The 17,710-nt window shown below is 45.0% G+C and overlaps 1 protein-coding gene across 5 annotated transcripts in view; it reads left to right on the forward strand.

Moving 5' to 3' along the window:
• The first annotated feature begins 253 nt into the window (after positions 1-253).
• Positions 254-17,710, forward strand: part of DCAF4 (DDB1 and CUL4 associated factor 4) — a 32,694-nt gene continuing 15,237 nt past the window's right edge. Inside the window, exons 1-6 of one of the 5 annotated variants that reach the window (XM_045451453.1) lie at positions 254-399; positions 8,167-8,292; positions 13,581-13,677; positions 16,025-16,128; positions 16,554-16,711; positions 17,399-17,481. In XM_045451453.1, coding sequence (XP_045307409.1) covers positions 13,589-13,677; positions 16,025-16,128; positions 16,554-16,711; positions 17,399-17,481 — 434 coding nt within the window. In that variant the 5' untranslated portion in view covers positions 254-399; positions 8,167-8,292; positions 13,581-13,588. Of the gene's footprint in view, positions 400-538; positions 631-8,166; positions 8,293-13,580; positions 13,678-16,024; positions 16,129-16,553; positions 16,712-17,398; positions 17,482-17,710 lie in introns of those variants that run through there. The other 4 variants (XM_045451452.1, XM_045451454.1, XM_045451451.1 and 1 more) reach the window with 4 other exon arrangements.

Raw genomic sequence — 17,710 nt, forward strand, 5'->3', positions numbered from 1 at the left:
ACCCGTGGCTGGGTTAGGTACCCACCTACTCCGAGGATGCCGCCTCGGAACTTCCGGGGTCAGAACTCACCCTCCTACCCTGCTCGGCCCCGCCCCAAACGCGTCCGGCCCCGCCCCAGGCTCGCCGGCAGACACGCGGCCTCTACGCCAGGCCTGGGCGAAGCCGAACCCCCCAATCTCCGCCCCCTCCAAGATCCACCCTATTGGCGTAGACAGTCAGAAGCCACGTCCAATAAGAAGGAAGGGGCGGCCGCCTAGTCCTATCCGCTGCGACAACACAAAAACGGACGCCACTAAGTGGCGGACGCTATACCTGGGTCTTTCCGGGTCCTTCCACGCTTAGCCCGTACTGGTGCCGGTCCTGGGCCCGAGAGAGATCCAGAAGGGACGCTCTAAGAAGTAAGTGTCTGCCGACGAGCGTGACCTTTGGCGTCGGTCCGGGGGCCGCTGCTGCTCCCCTCACAGAGCTCGGGATGGGATGGGCCGCGGGGGAAGGCCGGAGAAAGGGGCGGGGAGCAGCCGAGCACGTGGAACGCCGGCCCGACCGAGGCGTGGGTGGGTGGGGGGCTGGGCCGGCGAACTACAGTGCGCGGGCTTCGTGGGCGGGCACAGCTGGGCTCGTCTCGTCTGGTAGGTTCTTCTGCTCTGAACACCGGGTTGGGGGGGGGGGGGCCGCGAGTGTCGCCGCTCTGCGTCGGTCGCGAAGGAGCGTTTTTTTTTTTAAGCGCTGTTGCTGAAGGTGGCGCCCGACACCTGCCACTAGGTTGGACCGCGGACCCTTGGTGGCGGTTTTCCTGAAAGTTGAGGTTGTGTGCACGCTGAGCGCTTACGGAGTGCTAGGCACCGTGCCGGCTATTTTCCAAGCCTTAAGTAAGTTTCCACCCCCACCAGCCCAGTGAGGTGGGCAGGACTACCTTTGTCAGACGCAGTAAGAGGCCTAGTGCGGTTTCGCTCGCCCAGGCTGACTACTGAACTAGTGAATGGTGGAGCCCCGGGTTGAACCCAAGCTTTCGGAGCTAACCTCCGCACCGAGTTGTGTGTTAGCGGGAGAGCCACCTTTCCCTGTTCTCAGGGTCCTGGAAGCCTCATCGCACCCCGCCCCCCGTTGACCTCAGTGATACCCCTTTTCCCCCAGGTAGGCGTGGGGTAGTCTACACACCTTGTCCTGTGAACCAAACAGCAAGCAGGAAAGAAAACCGGGACAACTTCCTGGGGGAAACAAAATTCCAAAACCCCAAAGTCTGGCTTTAAATAACAATGGAAATTAGAATTGGAGTGGTGTTCTGTGGGTGACCAAGCCCAGGGGCCTGACCAGCGGGGGTGGGATTCCTTTTCCACCACTCAGTGTGTCCTGCTGGGTCAGATACTTTAGCCTAAGCCTCAGTTTCCTCATTGGTAAAATAGTTTAAAAAAAAAAAAACAACTCAAGGTGGGCTTGGCAAGCTCCTAGTAGAGGCCATTTTGTATTCTGCTTTACAAACCTTTCAGCATTAGCATTTTCCACATTACAATCCAGAGTCTCCATAACCTTAATTACCCTGTTAGAGTTTTAGGATGTTTCTCACTTTTAAATATTATACTGATGCGTAGTAAATCTTTGTTTTTGAGATATAATTCACATACCATAAAATCCCACCATTTTAAAGGGTACAGCTGGGTCGGTTTTGTAGTATATTTAGAAGGTGGTGCGACTATCCCCATGATCTTATTGCAGAACATTTTCATCACCCCAGAAAGAAACCTTGGCCCCATGCAGCCCAGGCGCCTCAAAGGGGCCTTGTTGGGCTCCAGGCCGAATGCTGAGGCCCAGCTGCCAAGGCCTCCCAACCTTGAGGTCTCCGGTGGGGGAGATGGAGCCTGTACCCCATGCTGAATTTTAGCCCTGGGCTGGAGCAAGGAGAATCATGCCTGCTCCCAGTGTGCAGGAAGAGTAGAGGCCCGGGGCAGCCCCACAATCCCACATGTGTGGAGTTGATCCCACATGGTATGGAGTCGAGCGGGAGCTGTCTTGGGGGAGGGGGAGTGCCGGTTATCAGGAAAACTGGGATATTCCAGCCATAGGCCTTTTGGAGAGCTGTGCCAAATCTTGGCCGCTCCTTTGGAGAGAACTGCCTGACTGTGAGGCAAAGCCGACCTCCGGGTGAGATCCTCCATCAGGCCTCTACAGAGACCCTAGATTTTGAAGCAGGGCCCGAAAAACTCAGGAACTTGCCCAACTTCTGGATTATCCACAAGTGGAGATTCGGACTTGGAGCCAAAGGAGGTGAACCTTTGAAAGCTTATGCAGCCAAGGCAAAAATGAAATGAGATGACTTTACAGCAACTGTTAACAGCAGGGAATGGGGAAGCTAAGCGGAATTAGAAAGGACAAGTCCGCAAAACCATCTGTTGGGTATGTTGTTTCACAGGCAGAACCCAATTACAGACAGCTAGAGTGGGTGCTATCCAAACAGCTTTCATCTGGAGAAACCTATTGGCAGTTCTGAAAAGCAAAAAGTCAAGGATACCAAGACTGTATTTCAGTTCTATCACTACTGAATTCTATTTCACCTCAAAGCATTACAGGTATACACTGCTGCCTACCAAAATACGGCAAAGGTTAATGAGGAAGATTTATAGGTTTTTCAGAAGTTCTAGGTATCCACCAGATTATCCACCTCATTTAGATAATGTGAGAACATAACCCAACGACCTGTCTCAGCCAGTACCTCAGGAAACTAAGAGGGCAGCTTTGGTTCCCTGTGAGGCCAACTGCTCCATCCCTGGGAATCCCAAGGGAGCTTGGCAAATCAAAAGCACACCTCCTGAGTAGGTTTGCCAACACTGTTTCGGAACTAACTGGGATAAACTCATGGCAAGAGAAGCCGGTAATAAGAGACAAGGGTTTGGAAAAAAAGGGAGAATTTTATTTCCAGTGCCGGCAACCAGAGGAGGTGGCAGGCTCCAGCCTTAACTGACGTCCCAGCCTGCAAGATGGACACCTGTAGTTTTATAGGGAGAGGTTCAGGAGGGTGTGTGCAAAAGAGCAGACAGGATGTGATCACGGTGGGTGGGTATGTGTATAGCAAGTGATCGTGGCCCGGGGAGGGAATGTTTGGGATGTGGTCTTCAGCATTCTGTTGCTGTCAGGACTTTGCTGGCCTGGCGGTTGCAATGTTCTGGTCACTGCAAAACATCTTCATCAGTGCCTCAAGAAAGTATAATAAAGAAAAACAGTAGGTTTCAGAGCATGAGTTAGGTGGTCCTGTCTATTTCTGGTTTTATGTGTTGGGGTTTATAGTGCTCGCTGACAGCAGATTAAGAGTTCCTCTTCAGAGATTGCTGTCAGCTAAGTGTATTTGGAAGGGGACAGGTATCTACCTGTTGACTAAGAGAGGATCAACAAGCAGATGATTTGAAATGTTACAGAAGAAGAAAATTAATTTTCTTCCACTTTTTTCCATTTTTATCTTAAAATGACTCAGAATCTAGGATTACAATAGTACCCCTTGTCTGGGGGGACCCATTCCAACACCCCCAGGGGATGCCTGAAACCATGGATGGTACTGAAACCTGTATATACTGTTTTTCCTATACATACATACCTGTGATAAAGTTTAGTTCCTAAATTAGGCATAGTAAGAGGTGAACAACAACTAATGATAAAGTGAACAATTACAACAGTGTACTGTGATCAAAGTTAATGTGAACATGGTCTGTCGGAAAATTTCTTATTTTACGGTATTCATCCTTTTTGTGATGATGTGATGATAAAATGCCTGCGAGATGAATCAACATGTAGGCGTTGTGACACAATAGGCTGTTACTGATCTCCTGAAGATCTAACCAGAGGAAGATCCTCTGCTTCTGGATCTGATGGAGGATAACCAAAGCTGGGGGAAGTGAAACCGTGGGCCTGGGGGGTCTGCTATACTGAACTGTAAAACTTTATACTGGCCTGCCATGTTAAACCTCAGAATGAAATGCTGCTGGAAATAGGGGGGAAAATTAAGTTTGTGCTGACCTAAAATGGAGGTTTTAAAAAATATTACATTGGGGCGCCTGGGTGGCGCAGTCGGTTAAGCGTCCGACTTCAGCCAGGTCACGATCTCGCGGTCCGTGAGTTCGAGCCCCGCGTCGGGCTCTGGGCTGATGGCTCAGAGCCTGGAGCCTGTTTCCGATTCTGTGTCTCCCTCTCTCTCTGCCCCTCCCCCGTTCATGCTCTGTCTCTCTCTGTCCCAAAAATAAATAAACGTTGAAAAAAAAAAAAAATTTTTTTTTTTAAATAAAAAATATTACATACCCCCAGTCATTTTAACCTCTTACCTTGTGATAATGAGTGGGTTTTTTTTGTATCATTACCTTCCTCTTTTTTTTTTTTTTTTTTAAGATTATGGATTTCAAAGTGTTTCATATTGCACTGTTCCTAGTCAAGAGTGCTGTACTAAGTAGATAACAGAAACCAAAAGATCTACCAATTCCAGTTAGCTTCTTTTAGGTCGACTCCAGAAAAGGATCCTATCTAGTTGTTCTGATTAAAAAATTCTATCTCGGGGCGCCTGGGTGGCTCAGTCGGTTAAGCGTCCGACTTCAGCCAGGTCACGATCTCGCGGTCCGTGAGTTCGAGCCCCGCGTCGGGCTCTGGGCTGATGGCTCAGAGCCTGGAGCCTGCTTCCGATTCTGTGTCCCCCCCTCTGTCTGCCCCTCCCCCGTTCATGCTCTGTCTCTCTCTGTCTCAAAAATAAATGTTAAAAAAAAAATTAAAAAAAAAAATTCTATCTCATGAAACATTAAGTAAAAAGACCAAGTTTTTTTTTTAAACTTACTGAAACATGAAGTCTCATCATTCACTCTGTATATTTACCTTTCAATAGGTGTGTAACCAAACAGAATAAAGGAAATATGACACTAATGTATCAGTGTTTTACAAATGCACAGGCATAAATTTGAATTTAAATGAAAGTCACATTCAACCTGATTCTGGTTTTAAAACAAACAAAACTGCTGTCATAGTAAAGTATTATATATGATACCATAGCTTTTGTTACCAAAGCTAATAATTTGGTGGAATGTTGCCTATGAAAACATAAACAGGTACACATGGAACATCATAAATCATTTAAAATTCTTGTTTTTGTTTTTTAATGTTTATTTTGAGAGAGAGCGCTCAGAAGGGGGGGGTAGAGAAAAAGAATCCCAAGCAGACTCCACACCAGCAGTGCAGAGCCCAACTGGGGGCTCAATCTCATAACCGTGAGGTCATGACCTGAGCTGAAATCAAGAGTCAGTCACTTAACCAACTGAGCCACCAAGACACCCATCATTTAAAATTCTATAAAAATTTACTAAGTCAGCACCTAGATAAAGGGTGTAACAGTGACTCTTATTCCTAAAAATATAAAACAATGTAATCAAAGTCTTTCTCAACTAACCTGGGATGACTGAGAAAAGCAATTACTCATAACAGAAAAATAGACTCCTCAAGAAGCTTCTTTTATAAAGAACCTTGTGAGGGAGGAAATCTTTGTACCAGTGAGTCACTCCCCATTCTCTGCCTTCTCTTCCCCTACTCCAGGCCCCCTGGAAACCACCTCTTCCTTCCCCTCTCTCCTCCCTTCTCTTTGTATCTGGATTTGCCTATTCTGGAGATTTCCTATACGTTGATTCATACAATATGTGACCTTTTCTGTCCGGCTTCTTTCACTTAATGTTTTCGAGGTTCATCCACATTGTAGCAGGCATCCATACCTCACTCTTTTCATGGTTGAACTCTGTCCTGTGGATGTGGTGTATTTTGTTTATCTGTTCATCAGTTGAATGAGATTTGGGTTGTTTCTACTTTGGGACAGTTAACAAATACTGCTGTGAATGTTACCGTCCAAATTTTTGCATAGATATAGGTTTTCATTTCTGCTGGGTTTTGCTGAGTCATGTGGTAACGGTTGAAACTTTTGACAAACTCCCAGACTATTTTTCCAAAGTGGCTGCAGCATTTTGCTTTCCACCAGCAATGTTTGAGGTTTCTCCACATCCTCACCAATACTTGTAGTTACCTGTTGTGTTTTTTTTTTATTGTAGCCATCCTGATAAGCATGAAGTGCTAAGTGGTTTTGATTTCCATCTACTTAGTGACTAATGATGTTGAACATCTTTTCATGTGGCCATTTGTATGTCTAATTTTTTTGCTCATTATTTCATTGGGTTATTTTTCCTCTTAAGTTGTTTATATATTCTGGATAGCTAGATCCTTATCAAATATATGATTTAAAAATAATTTTCTTCCATTTTGTGAGTTGTCTTATTACTTTGGTTGGGGTGGGGGGGTTCACTTAATAGTGCCCTTTGCACCAAAGGTTTTGATTTTGATGAAGTCCAATTTATTTTTTTCTTATGCTTCAGGTGTTGTATCTAGGAAACCATTATTCCATGATCATGATGATTTATACCTTTATTTTCTTCAGAGTTTTATAGTTTTAAATATTGAATCCATTAGAGTTAATTTTTATGTATGATGTGAAATAGAGATCCAAATTCATTCTTTTGCAGGTGAATATCCAGCAGTCATAGCAGTTGAAAAGATTATTCTTTCCCTCATTGAATAGTCTTGGCACCTTTTTCAGAAATCAGTTGGGGGATGCATGGCTGGATTAGTCACTAGAGCATGAGACTCTTATTAATCTCAGGGTCTTCCAATTCATGACATGGATGTTTTTCCATTTATTTAGATCCTCTTTAATTTCTTTGAGTGTTTTATAGTTTCAATGTACAAGTTATACACTTAACCTTATTATATGTATTTCTAAGTATTCTTTTTGATATTATTGTAAGTGGAATTGTTTTCTTTAATTTCAATTTTCAGATTGTTTTTTGCTAGTATGGGATTACAACTCCTTTTTTTTTAATATCTTGTATCTTGCAAACTTGCTTAACTCATTTTTCACCCCTAATAGTTTTTTTTGTGTAGTCTTTAGGATTTTTTTTTTTTTTTTTTTTTACATAAGATCATGTCATCTGCAAATAGAAATAGTTTTACTTCTTTTCCTGCTTGGATGCCTTTTATTTCTTTTTCTTGCCGAATTGCCCCTGACTAGAACTTCCAGTACATTGTTGAATAGAAATGGTGAGAATGGACATCCTTGTCTTGTTCCTTATCTTCGGGGAAAACTTGCACTCTTTTCACCATGAAGTATGATGTTAGCTTTGGGTGTTTGTGTTAAGTAGGCTCCACACCCATGTGGGGCTTGAACTCACAACCCTGAGATCAAGAATCCCGTGCCCTAATGACTGAGCCAGCCAGGCACCCCAGCTTTGGGTATTTTGTGGATGCCCTATATCAAGTTGAGGAAGTTATAACGTTTCTATTCCTAGTTTTTAATCATGAGAGGCATTCTGCATCTATTGAGATAATCACATGGAGTTTTCCCCTCCATTTATTCTGTTAATATGCTGTATTACATGATTGATTTTCCTATGTTGAATCAAACTTATATTCCTGGGATAAATCCTGCTTGCTCATCATGTATAATCCTTTTTATATGCTTCTGGATTTGATTTGCTAGCATTTTGTTGAGGATTTGTGTGTCTGTGTCATAAGGTATATTCATATCATAATTTTGGTAAGTATTGCCCAATCACTTTCCAAAATTAAATCATGTTTCTTTGAAATTAACGTTGTTCTAACAGAATAATGGTCTCTTAGAAATTATTTTTCTTGGGGCGCCTGGGTGGCTCAGCTGGTTAAGCATCCAACTTCGGCTCAGGCCATGATCTCACAGTTCATGAGTTCGAGCCCTGCAGTCGGGCTCTGCTGACAGCTCAGAGCCTGGAGCCTGCTTCAGATTCTGTGTCTCCCTCTCTCTCTGCTCCTCCCCCTGGCTCGGGCTCTGTCTCTTTCTCAAAAACAAATAAAACATTTAAAAAAATTTTTAAAGGGGGGCGCCTGAGTGGCTCGGTCAGTTAAGTATCTGACTTCAGCTCAAGTCATGATCTCACGGTCCATGGGTTCAAGCCCCACATCGGGCTTTCTGTTGTCAGTGCAGAGCCTGGAGCCTGGTTCAGATTCTGTGTCTCCCTCTCTTCTCTGCTCTTCCCCTGCCCTCTCTCTCTCAAAAATAAATAGATGTTTAAAAAAATAATATTAATATTTAATATTAATATTTTAAAAAGAAATTATTTTTCTTCTTCAAGTACTTATAAGATTCTCTGAAGGGCAGAGCCAAGCCCAGCCTTCCACAACACATCTTGCTTAATGCCTGTCTGGCAAAGCAGCTGCAAAGAAGCTGGGATTCAGCATTTTCATCTAGCAAATTGTTGGTGAGCACTTCTATCAAGAATAGTTTCTCGGGACACTTGGGTGGCTCAGTCATACAGGCATCCGACTCTTGATTTCGGCTCAGGTCATGATCTCACAGTAGGTTCAAGCTCCACACGGGGTTCTGTGCTGACAGCATGAGCCTGCTTGGGATTTTCTCTCTCCTCTCTCTGCCCCTCCCCTGCTCATGCTCAGTCTCACAAAACAAAACAACCAGCCTTAAAAAAAAAAAAAAAAAGTTTCTCTACTTCAGCTCTATTTGGAGCTGGGTTAATTCATTGTAGGGGACTATCCTGTGTATTGTAAGATGGTTAACAGCATCTCTGACTTCTTCTCACTAACTGGCAATGTCATCCACCTCCATCACTGCCCCTCCCCCCAAGTTGTGACAAACAAAACTGTCTCCAGACATTGCCAAAAGTCCCCTGGTAAATAAAATTGTCCTCAGTTAAGAAACACTGATCTAAAAACTGATAAATGTGAATTTTCTATTACTATCCAATAAAATTATCTCTAATTTTGAATTCAGATCTTCACTGTATATTTTGCTTTGGATCTACATTTATCTCAGTCTGTGTCCTCACATGTTGATGACTCTCAAATCTGTATCTTTAGCCTCGTTTCCTCTCTGGATTCCCAGACGCTTTTTACAGCTGCCTGCCTCTGTTCTGCAGGCATCTTGAATTTGGTGTGTACAAAACGAGTCTCATTGTCTTCTCTCCTGCAAACTGCTCTTCTTCCTTTATTCTTGGTCTCCCAGGTCAGGACCCTACCAGTTAGTCACTTACTGGTTCCTCACTCCTCTGTCTCCACCTGTCACATGAAATTCACCTGAGTCTGTCTAAATTCAAGATCCTCTGTTCCAAGTGTCACTTCCATAGCCGGTGAGTTCATCTCATCTGGTTTGCTAAAGCAGTCCTTAACTTCCAGCTTATTCTCTGTGCTGCCTGTATCGTGCCCTTTCCAACATGGATGTCTAATCATAGCAGAGACCTCATGGGCTGGCCCTGCCTGCCTTTCCAGCCTCCTCCCTCAACCACTTGTACTTTAGGCTCTGGCCATAGCAAACTGCTTGCTGCAGGCCCCTCACCCCCTTGCCTGACACTCCAACCACAACTCAGACTGTCTCTCCCCTCTAGCCCTTCCACTCAGAGCAATGACTCTCTTCTTTTTTGCTACACCTGGAGAGACCTGAGTCTTCACTTATGAGGCACTGCGGGAACCGGTTCATACATCTACGTCCCTAGTGATCAACTAGTGTCTTGAGAATGGAAACCACAGTTTCTCTCTGCCTGCTCCCCAGGGCTCAGTGGGTTCTCTGTAAATCTGTGTTGAATAGCAAATGAAAGTGCCTAGAGCAGAAAGGGGCTACCTGGGATTTTAAAGTAGTTGCAGGGTTGTTTTTGGTGTTTGTTTAGTTCAGTGAACATTTACTGAGAACCAACTAGGTCATGGGTGCTAGGAACAGAGGAAGGAACAAGGCAGGATCTTTGCTTAGAAAATTCACATCACATTTAACATGAGATGGGAGTACAAAGTTTGGTACAGAGTGATAAGGACAAGTGTAATGCATAAAGTGGATGCTGAGAGTGAACTAGATCTGTATTCGGGAAGACTCTCCCCACCCCTGAAATAGGCTTCTTAAAAGTACAAAACGATCCCTTTTCACCATACTGTAATACTTTGTGTTTAGTCTACTTCTATTTGTTGTGACTTTTTAAAATGACTTTGGCTTGGGGCCCCTGGGTGGCTCAGTCAGTTAAGCATCCAACTCTTGATTTCAGCTCAGGTCATCATCTCACAGTTTGTGAGATCGAGCCCAGCGTTGGGCGCCATGCTGACAGTGTGGAGCCTGCTTGGGATTCTCACTCTTTCTCTCTGCCCTTCCCTCCCCCCCACCCCCCACCCAAAATAAATAAATGAACTTGAAAAAAATAAAATGACTTTGGCTTGTTGTTGCTTATCAGATTGGTTGATGTTGTCAGCCTCTCATTCTGTTGCAGTGCCTGAACCTGTGTTTGTGTGAGGTGATGGTGTAGAAAGATTCCAAAATCAGCACTCACTAGTTATTATTCACTGTGTCCTCGTCATTTTGTGCCCTTCTTTTGAGAATAAGGTTGCAGGTAGGCCATGCTCCTGCCTCCTGATCTGAAGCCTTTGACTTAACCATTACTGTGTTCTTCACTGGAGTCATGCATTATTTTATGTATAGAATGTGCAGTCTACAGAAATTTTTATCCTTTTATGTCAGTATGGCATCTTTTTCTTCTGTTTTTTTTTTTTTTTTTAATGTTTATTTTTGAGAGAGAAAGAAGAGAGAGTGTGAGCAGGGGAAGGGCAGAGAGAGGGAGACACAGAATCTGAAGCAGCTCCAGACTCTGAGCTGTCAGCAAGAGCCCAACTTGGGACTCAAACTCATGAACCGCGAGCGAGATCATGACCTGAGCCAAAGTTGAATGCTTAACCAACTGAACCACCCAGGCGCCCCTCTTCTCATCAATGTTCTTAACACTAGTCCTACCTGTTTCCCTTTGTCTGCACAATGCCTCTTAGCTTGTAACTTAACTAGTTAGTAAATACAACTTTATTCTTAAATGAAGATTAGGGAAATTGATCCTTAGGGAGACCCATATGTGTGGTGTCCAGGAGCCATGAAAATGGGTTGCTTAGGAAGATGAATAAAGTTGTTGCACTGTTGAACAGAGGTGAAGGTGGCGGTAGTGGTATTATTTACAGAGAAGGGAAAAAAGGATAGGTAAAAGCAGAGGGGGAGCTAGGGAGAGATCATGGGCTCTGAGCCTATTGAGTCTGCTGTCAGTTTGGAAGGAGGAGGTGGTGGTGGTGGAAGAAGTGGATGCCCAGGAGGGGTGTTAGGGCTTGGAGATGAATCTATGTTGGCAGGTGAGATGATAGAAGTATGAAAAGAAGAGGATCTAGGACAGAACAGTAGAAAACGCACTTATGGGGAAACCAGAAAAGGCTGAATTTGACAAGAGGAAAACCAAGAGAAAGATATTCCAGAAGCCAAAGAAAGAGTGAAGCTTCATGGCATCACATGTGGTAGGAATGGACTAAAAAGAGACCACTGGCTTTGGCAAGTAGGACCTCACAGGAGCGTTTCGGCAGAAAGGTGAGGGAGGCGGCCTGACTGTAGTGGGCTGAGGAATGACTGGGAGACCAACAGGTGGGATGTGTGCACATAGACCACGTGCTCAGAATACTCCTCTTCCTTTTGGGTCGGAGAGGGAGCTCATACAAATGAAAAACCTGGCCATGTTCGTAAGCCGAGAGAAGGACGGGAAATTGATTGAACATGCGTGGGAACGGGTGGCTGCAGAGTCTGAGGAATGTGAGCATCAGCCAGGTGGCGTGGGTTTGCCAGGAAGAGGCCCAGGGATGCCTGTTTCTCCAAGGCCAGAGAGAAAACCGTTAGAGGTATGAAAGGCAGATGTTTGTGGAAGGAAGGGAGAGAAGTTGGGGTGTTCGTTCCTGGCCACATCTCTCTTCTCTGTGAGGCGGGGACCTATGCTAGCAAGAAAGGGCCGGAAGAAAGTGGGAAGAGTGTGAGGACAGTGGCAACACCCTGCGTTGTCGAGAGTGACTCCAACTAGGTTAATTCATACTGTCCCAGCAGAGGATGACAATTTAAGACATTTAAGACAAAATAAGACATTTATGATGACTCCATATCCGCAGGGCTACAGACTTTGCTTCACTAGTGCTCCATTCTGATACAGGACTGGAGAGCGTCTGGTGAAAGTAATCCGGGTTATGGGATGACCCAGTGGGGGAGGCAGACTGACTGTCTGAAGCAAGCAAACTGAGGACTTTGTTATAGAATTCGCGAAATGTCTGGGTAAGTACTAGACCAGAAGTCCAGACTTTTGGTGCTCTGATGCTAATAAGCATTCCCCACTCAGAAGTATAAGTTGGAAAATAGAGGCAAATAGATTTCTAGCCTATTCTTTGGCTGCATTCAGCCCTCAAAATGTTTTTCTACTTTTGTTATGGCATTTGAATATGGTTTTAAAGTATATTCAGTAAAAAAAAAAAAAAAAAAGTATTCGGTAAGATGTCATCATTGTCTCCCATGGGTTGGAGGTGGGGGGAATCACCAGGTGTTGGAAAAGCATGAAACTCAGAGCAGCTGGTCCATGTACCACAGTTTGATCTTTTTAAGACCTCTTACTGTGATTCCCAGTGTTGAAACTTGTGATTCAAGTGCTGGTTTCAGGCTATATAAGATTTGAAAAAGTCACTTGAAATATGGCAATACGTGTCATTAAGAAGTGTTTTTATTTCATTTTTATTTTTAAAAATGCATGTGCACACCTGTCCCCTTAACAGCTAGCATACTTCAGGAATGCATACAGCATGTTGAGAAGTCCCACACACTAGCTCTCCTTTAGTTATTTCACAGTTTTCCCTGCTCAGTGCTGGAATTGTGTAGGAGAAAGTGTTCACTGTCAACTGTTCTCTATGAATAGGGATGTGTGTGGATTGAAAGAAAAATTATATGCTCTAGTGTTATCTGGTAAAGAAAAGAAAGAAGAATAACCTAAGAATTTCCATGCCAGCCTCAACTGCCATCTAAAGTAATTGTGAGAATCTGTCATCAGCTCACACAGTGACCCAGGGAACCAGAGGTTGGCAGATTGGCAGGCCAGGTGTTAACTGTGAGGTAGGAGAACTGTAGCCAAAGAAGTGGCTTCAGGAGCATGGGATTTTACCGGTATCTCCTATAAAGGAGGCAGCCTTTATAGGCGAGGCTTGGTGTGTTGGCTCTGGTGAGAACCCATTTTGAGCCATCCTTTTGCCTAGCTCTGAGCATGAAGGAACTATCAAGAAGCAAAAAGGCGCCTTGGGTGGTCAATTAAGCGTCAACTCTTGATATCAGCTCAGGTCATGATGCAGAGCCTGCTTGGGATTCTCTCTGTCTGCACCTCCCCTGCTTGCTCACATGCACTCTCTCTCTTAAAACTAAACATTAAAAAAAAAAAAGGCAAACGGGCGCCCGGGTGGCTCAGTTGATTAAGTGTCTGACTGTGGCTCATGTCATGATCTCACAGTTCGTGACTTCAGGGCCCGCGTCGGGCTCTGTGCTGACAGCTCCGAGCCTGGAGGCTGTTTCAGATTCTGTGTCTCCCTCTCTCTGCCCCTCCCCTGCTCTCACTCTTGTCTGTCTTTCTCAAAAATAAATAAAACATTAAAAAAATATTTTTGTTTAAAACAAACAGAGAAGTGCATACACACACATATTTGTATGTAAACTTTTTTTTTTCTCTTTTAGGAGCAGAAATGCATAAAAACAACAGGCAGAATAGAAGACGTGTGCGAAGGGGCCACCAGCAGAACCCTTGGTTCAGACAACACGGTTCTGACCAGAGGCAAGTGCTGCTGCCCAGTGCCACCCCAGCACGTGCAGCCTGTCCGTGAGCGGGAGTCACAGGGTTCTCACCAAAAGGCAGGGTCTGAGCCGGGGCCCACGTTCCCAGTGCCACTGCCCACCACCGATTGAGTAGTTAGGAGATATGGCTGGACTCTTTTCCTCTGAGAGTGACCATGACCTCTGTACAGAGTATTAGCCAGAGGCTTAGAAGGAGACCTTAACAGATAGAATTCGAGAGCTGTTTTTCTGTTTTGCAGCCTTTTTTTTTTTCTCTCTCTCTCCCTTTTTTTCTAGCCAATGAAAATAGCTTTCCGGAGACCTAATTTCATTTAGCCTAAGTCCTTAGAAAGGCTAAATATATAATATTGTATATAATAAACACAGAAAGGTGTAAAGAATAATACAGTGAACATCATGTACCCGCTACCTAGTTTAGAAAGTAAAACTTAGTCTGTACTCAAAGTCCCCAGCATAAAACATGTTCCATTCTCAACTGATTTTTCTTATGGCCAGAAGTCCTGTTGGCCTGGAGCTGTGGGGAGTGTCTTATCCTGCTGTAGGTGGGCATCTTGTTCTGGGACTGGACTGTGTTTCTTTCATGCAGAAATCTTTCCACAGCCCCCTCCTCACCAGAGAAAGCCTGCATGCCAATTTCAAAATTCTGCCGTACTTCAGACCTCCTTCTAACCTGGACGGCTGTCTTAACTACAGGGTCAGAAGATGCCAGATACCAAGAAGCTTCTCTAGAACAGATTAACCTAAACAGTAATAAAAACCACCAAAGTGTTGTGGAAAGAACAAGGGCTTTGGAATCAGAAGGTCTAGGTTTGACACTCTGCTTTTTCCTATGTGAATTTGGGCAAGTTACTTCACTCTGAGTCACCCTTGTACAAGAGAGCTAGTACAAGGTTTGCAATACTGTTATGTAAAGCCTCTGATGGGCTTCCTGCCTCTGAGCAGGCCCTTCATACATGGTGGGCCTCATTAGGTGCAGAATAAAATCGGTGACTTTGAGGGGCGCCTGGGTGGCACATTCGGTTAAGCGTCTGACTTCAGCCAGGTCACGATCTCGCGGTCCGTGAGTTCGAGCCCCGCGTCAGGCTCTGGGCTCATGGCTCAGAGCCTGGAGCCTGTTTCCGATTCTGTGTCTCCCTCTCTCTCTGCCCCTCCCCCGTTCATGCTCTGTCTCTCTCTGTCCCAAAAATAAATAAACGTTGAAAAAAAAAAAAATTAAAAAAAAAAATCGGTGACTTTGAGCCAGAGTCCCAGACTTGACCCATATTGCAGAAAGATCAGGATGGTGCCCAGTGTTTGTATGTTTTGTAAGGAGAGCCATGGATAGTTTGGGGGGCCCGGGCCTTCGCACAAGAGTCCAATGTGCAGCGAAATGTGATCTGTGCAAAACGAGCACTACTCTTCCTGGCAGGTACTGTGGAAACACGCCAGGCAGCCACCTTTTGGGCTCTGTATAGACAGAATAGAACAGCATTCCTTGGACTAGAAATGTAGACATTTGTCATGATGCTTAATCCTTCTCTTGCGGCAGCCAGATGAGCTGCCTCAGAAAGGTCCCGGCCGTAAAAAGGGAGAGCAAATGATTTTCTCTGAAATGGCATAGTTAGAATTCACAGACAGAAGAGAAAGTTCTTTCATTCCTTCAGCCTAGTGATTCAGTTTGTATTCCTTTGAGGGATAGGCAGGAAGTTCTTGATTTTAAAGTGGATTTTGTCAGGATTCTAAAATCAGGTGTTTTGCTGTATCGTTATATCCTTCAGCCTGTAATTGCCACAGAAGCTGCTTGTAGTTTTGCAAATCAGGTGTTTAAACCATGGCTCTATCCCAGTATTAACTGAGCAAATCACCTCTGTGCCCTGAACCCCGGTTTCTCCATCTGTAGGCTTGTGTAGCCAGGTAAAATTTAAACCCTTTGTACTGCTGAATCCAATAAAGAATGAAATGCACCTGGCCTTGTAACTGCTGTTGAGCTGACAGATGAGCCCAGCTGGTAACATTCTCATTGGCAAAGATTTCTGTTCCCCTTTTCATTTGGAAATTTTGAAAAGATCTCACAAAATGCTCACATGAGGAGACAAGGAAAGGGAATTACTGTGACCCGTGTCCTGTTAAGGATGAGGAACCAAAACCTTGCCCTGACTTCTGTATATTTGTAGTAGGTAACACTGCTTTCCAGGAAAAGAGAGGTCAGAGCTCCCCAGGTAATCAGAAGAATCAGAGGGTTGAAATGAAGGCCATGGAACTGCCTTGACTGACCCCAGCAGGATCCCACAGTCAGAGAATGGGACTCAAGCTCCTCACTGCAAGTTACTGTGACTGTGTGTCAACAGGTGTAACACAGCGGCACAGCAAAGCCCACAGGATTCTGGCCGTGCCGATGATGACGAGGCCCCATCGACCTCATCTGGCACAGCTGGGAGTTCTTCCGCGCCAGGTGAGGCGTCTGCTGGATGGTAGACCTCCTGTGTCCCTGCCTGTAGAAAAGATGAAACCTCATCCTGCCTCATCATCTGGTTCTAACTGTTTTGGCTGCCCTTCTTAGCCATGTGTGTCTGCACTTACATGTGTGTGAACTCCATGTGTGTCAACAACGCCCGTTCCCGGCTTGGAGGAAATTCTGGAGCAAATTAAAACACTGACGAAACATCCTGACTGTGTCAGGAATGGGGATTCTGAGGCAAATGGCTCCGCCAGTGCAGGACCGAAATGGGCATCGGACGGGGAGTGACAATGTTAGCCCACCTCCTGCCCCTCAGAAAAGACAGGCATCTGTAAGGGGTGGTGTGGACAGATCACTGGGTTCCTTCATAGGTGGGTCAGTGCAGTGTTTAAGTGGATTTCATTTCTTTTTGACTAAAGATCTGCCAGGGTATTACTTTGACCCGGAAAAGAAGCGCTACTTCCGCTTGCTCCCCGGACATAACAATTGCAACCCCCTCACAAAGGAGAGCATCCGGCACAAGGAGATGGAAAGCAAAAGGCTGCAGCTGCTGGAGGAAGAAGACAAGCAGAAAAAGGTGGGCTCCACACTCGTGATGGCCACATCCATCCACTGCTGATAGGAGATGCCAAGCAGATGCCTCTGTAACACTTAGCATGGTGCACTTGAGGGAATGTGACATCAACCTTCCACCATAGTAATCTGATGAAGCGAGTAAGAAGGCAAGAAATCTCCCACCCCCCTTTTCTTATCTGCAAAGTTTCATCAGTGATTCTCACATCTTGTCCTTTCTCAGAAGAATCTTGGGAAGTGGCATGAAATGGTTTCAGTAATTGTATATTTTAAATAGAAAACCGAGGGATATGGTTTGGATATGAGGATTTCCTGCATCCCTTCTGGGGATTACATCCCAGCACATTTCAGTGGTTTATGGGGGCCCCGGGGTCACTAGTAGTCGAACAGAAAGCAGACCTGAGTGACCAGTGCCATTCTTGTGTTCACTAGTGGGGTGGCTTCATCTCCCCAGGCATAAATTGATGGGGAGTCTGGACGTGGGCACCAAACCAAATTCCTAGCTCACACGTTCTTTCTCCTGTGATGGACTTTTCCTCTTGCCAAGAAGAGGAGACCATTAGAACTTTATGCATATAGTTTCTGCCAACTTAGTACGCTTGCTTTTTCATTACATCCTGTGGAACTGAAAACATTCTCCATTATCCCATAACATAAAACTTCATTACTCTTCTCTTCTCTTTTAATTTAGAAAATAGCCAGGATGGGCTTTAATGCATCTTCATTGCTCCAAAAAAACAAGCTGGGTTTTCTCAATGCCACCAGTTATTGCCGGTAAGACAATGCCTCGTTGTTAAGTTTTCTTCATGAATATTCTTTTCCTATTTCTAATTTCCATGGTCCAAGAAGTCAGTCAGGATGGAGTACATAACCACTCTGTAAGGAGTCTTCACAGTTGGGAGAGGGGGGCTCAGCTCACAGCCTGCCTTCTGCTGCTAAAACCAGCCCTGAGTGAAGCATTCTCTCTGTAGAGCAAGGGAAGTGGCTCATGTAGGAAGCCAGA

This window comes from Leopardus geoffroyi, chromosome B3 (genome assembly GCF_018350155.1).
Source record: "Leopardus geoffroyi isolate Oge1 chromosome B3, O.geoffroyi_Oge1_pat1.0, whole genome shotgun sequence".
Taxonomy (NCBI): Eukaryota; Metazoa; Chordata; class Mammalia; order Carnivora; family Felidae; genus Leopardus; species Leopardus geoffroyi.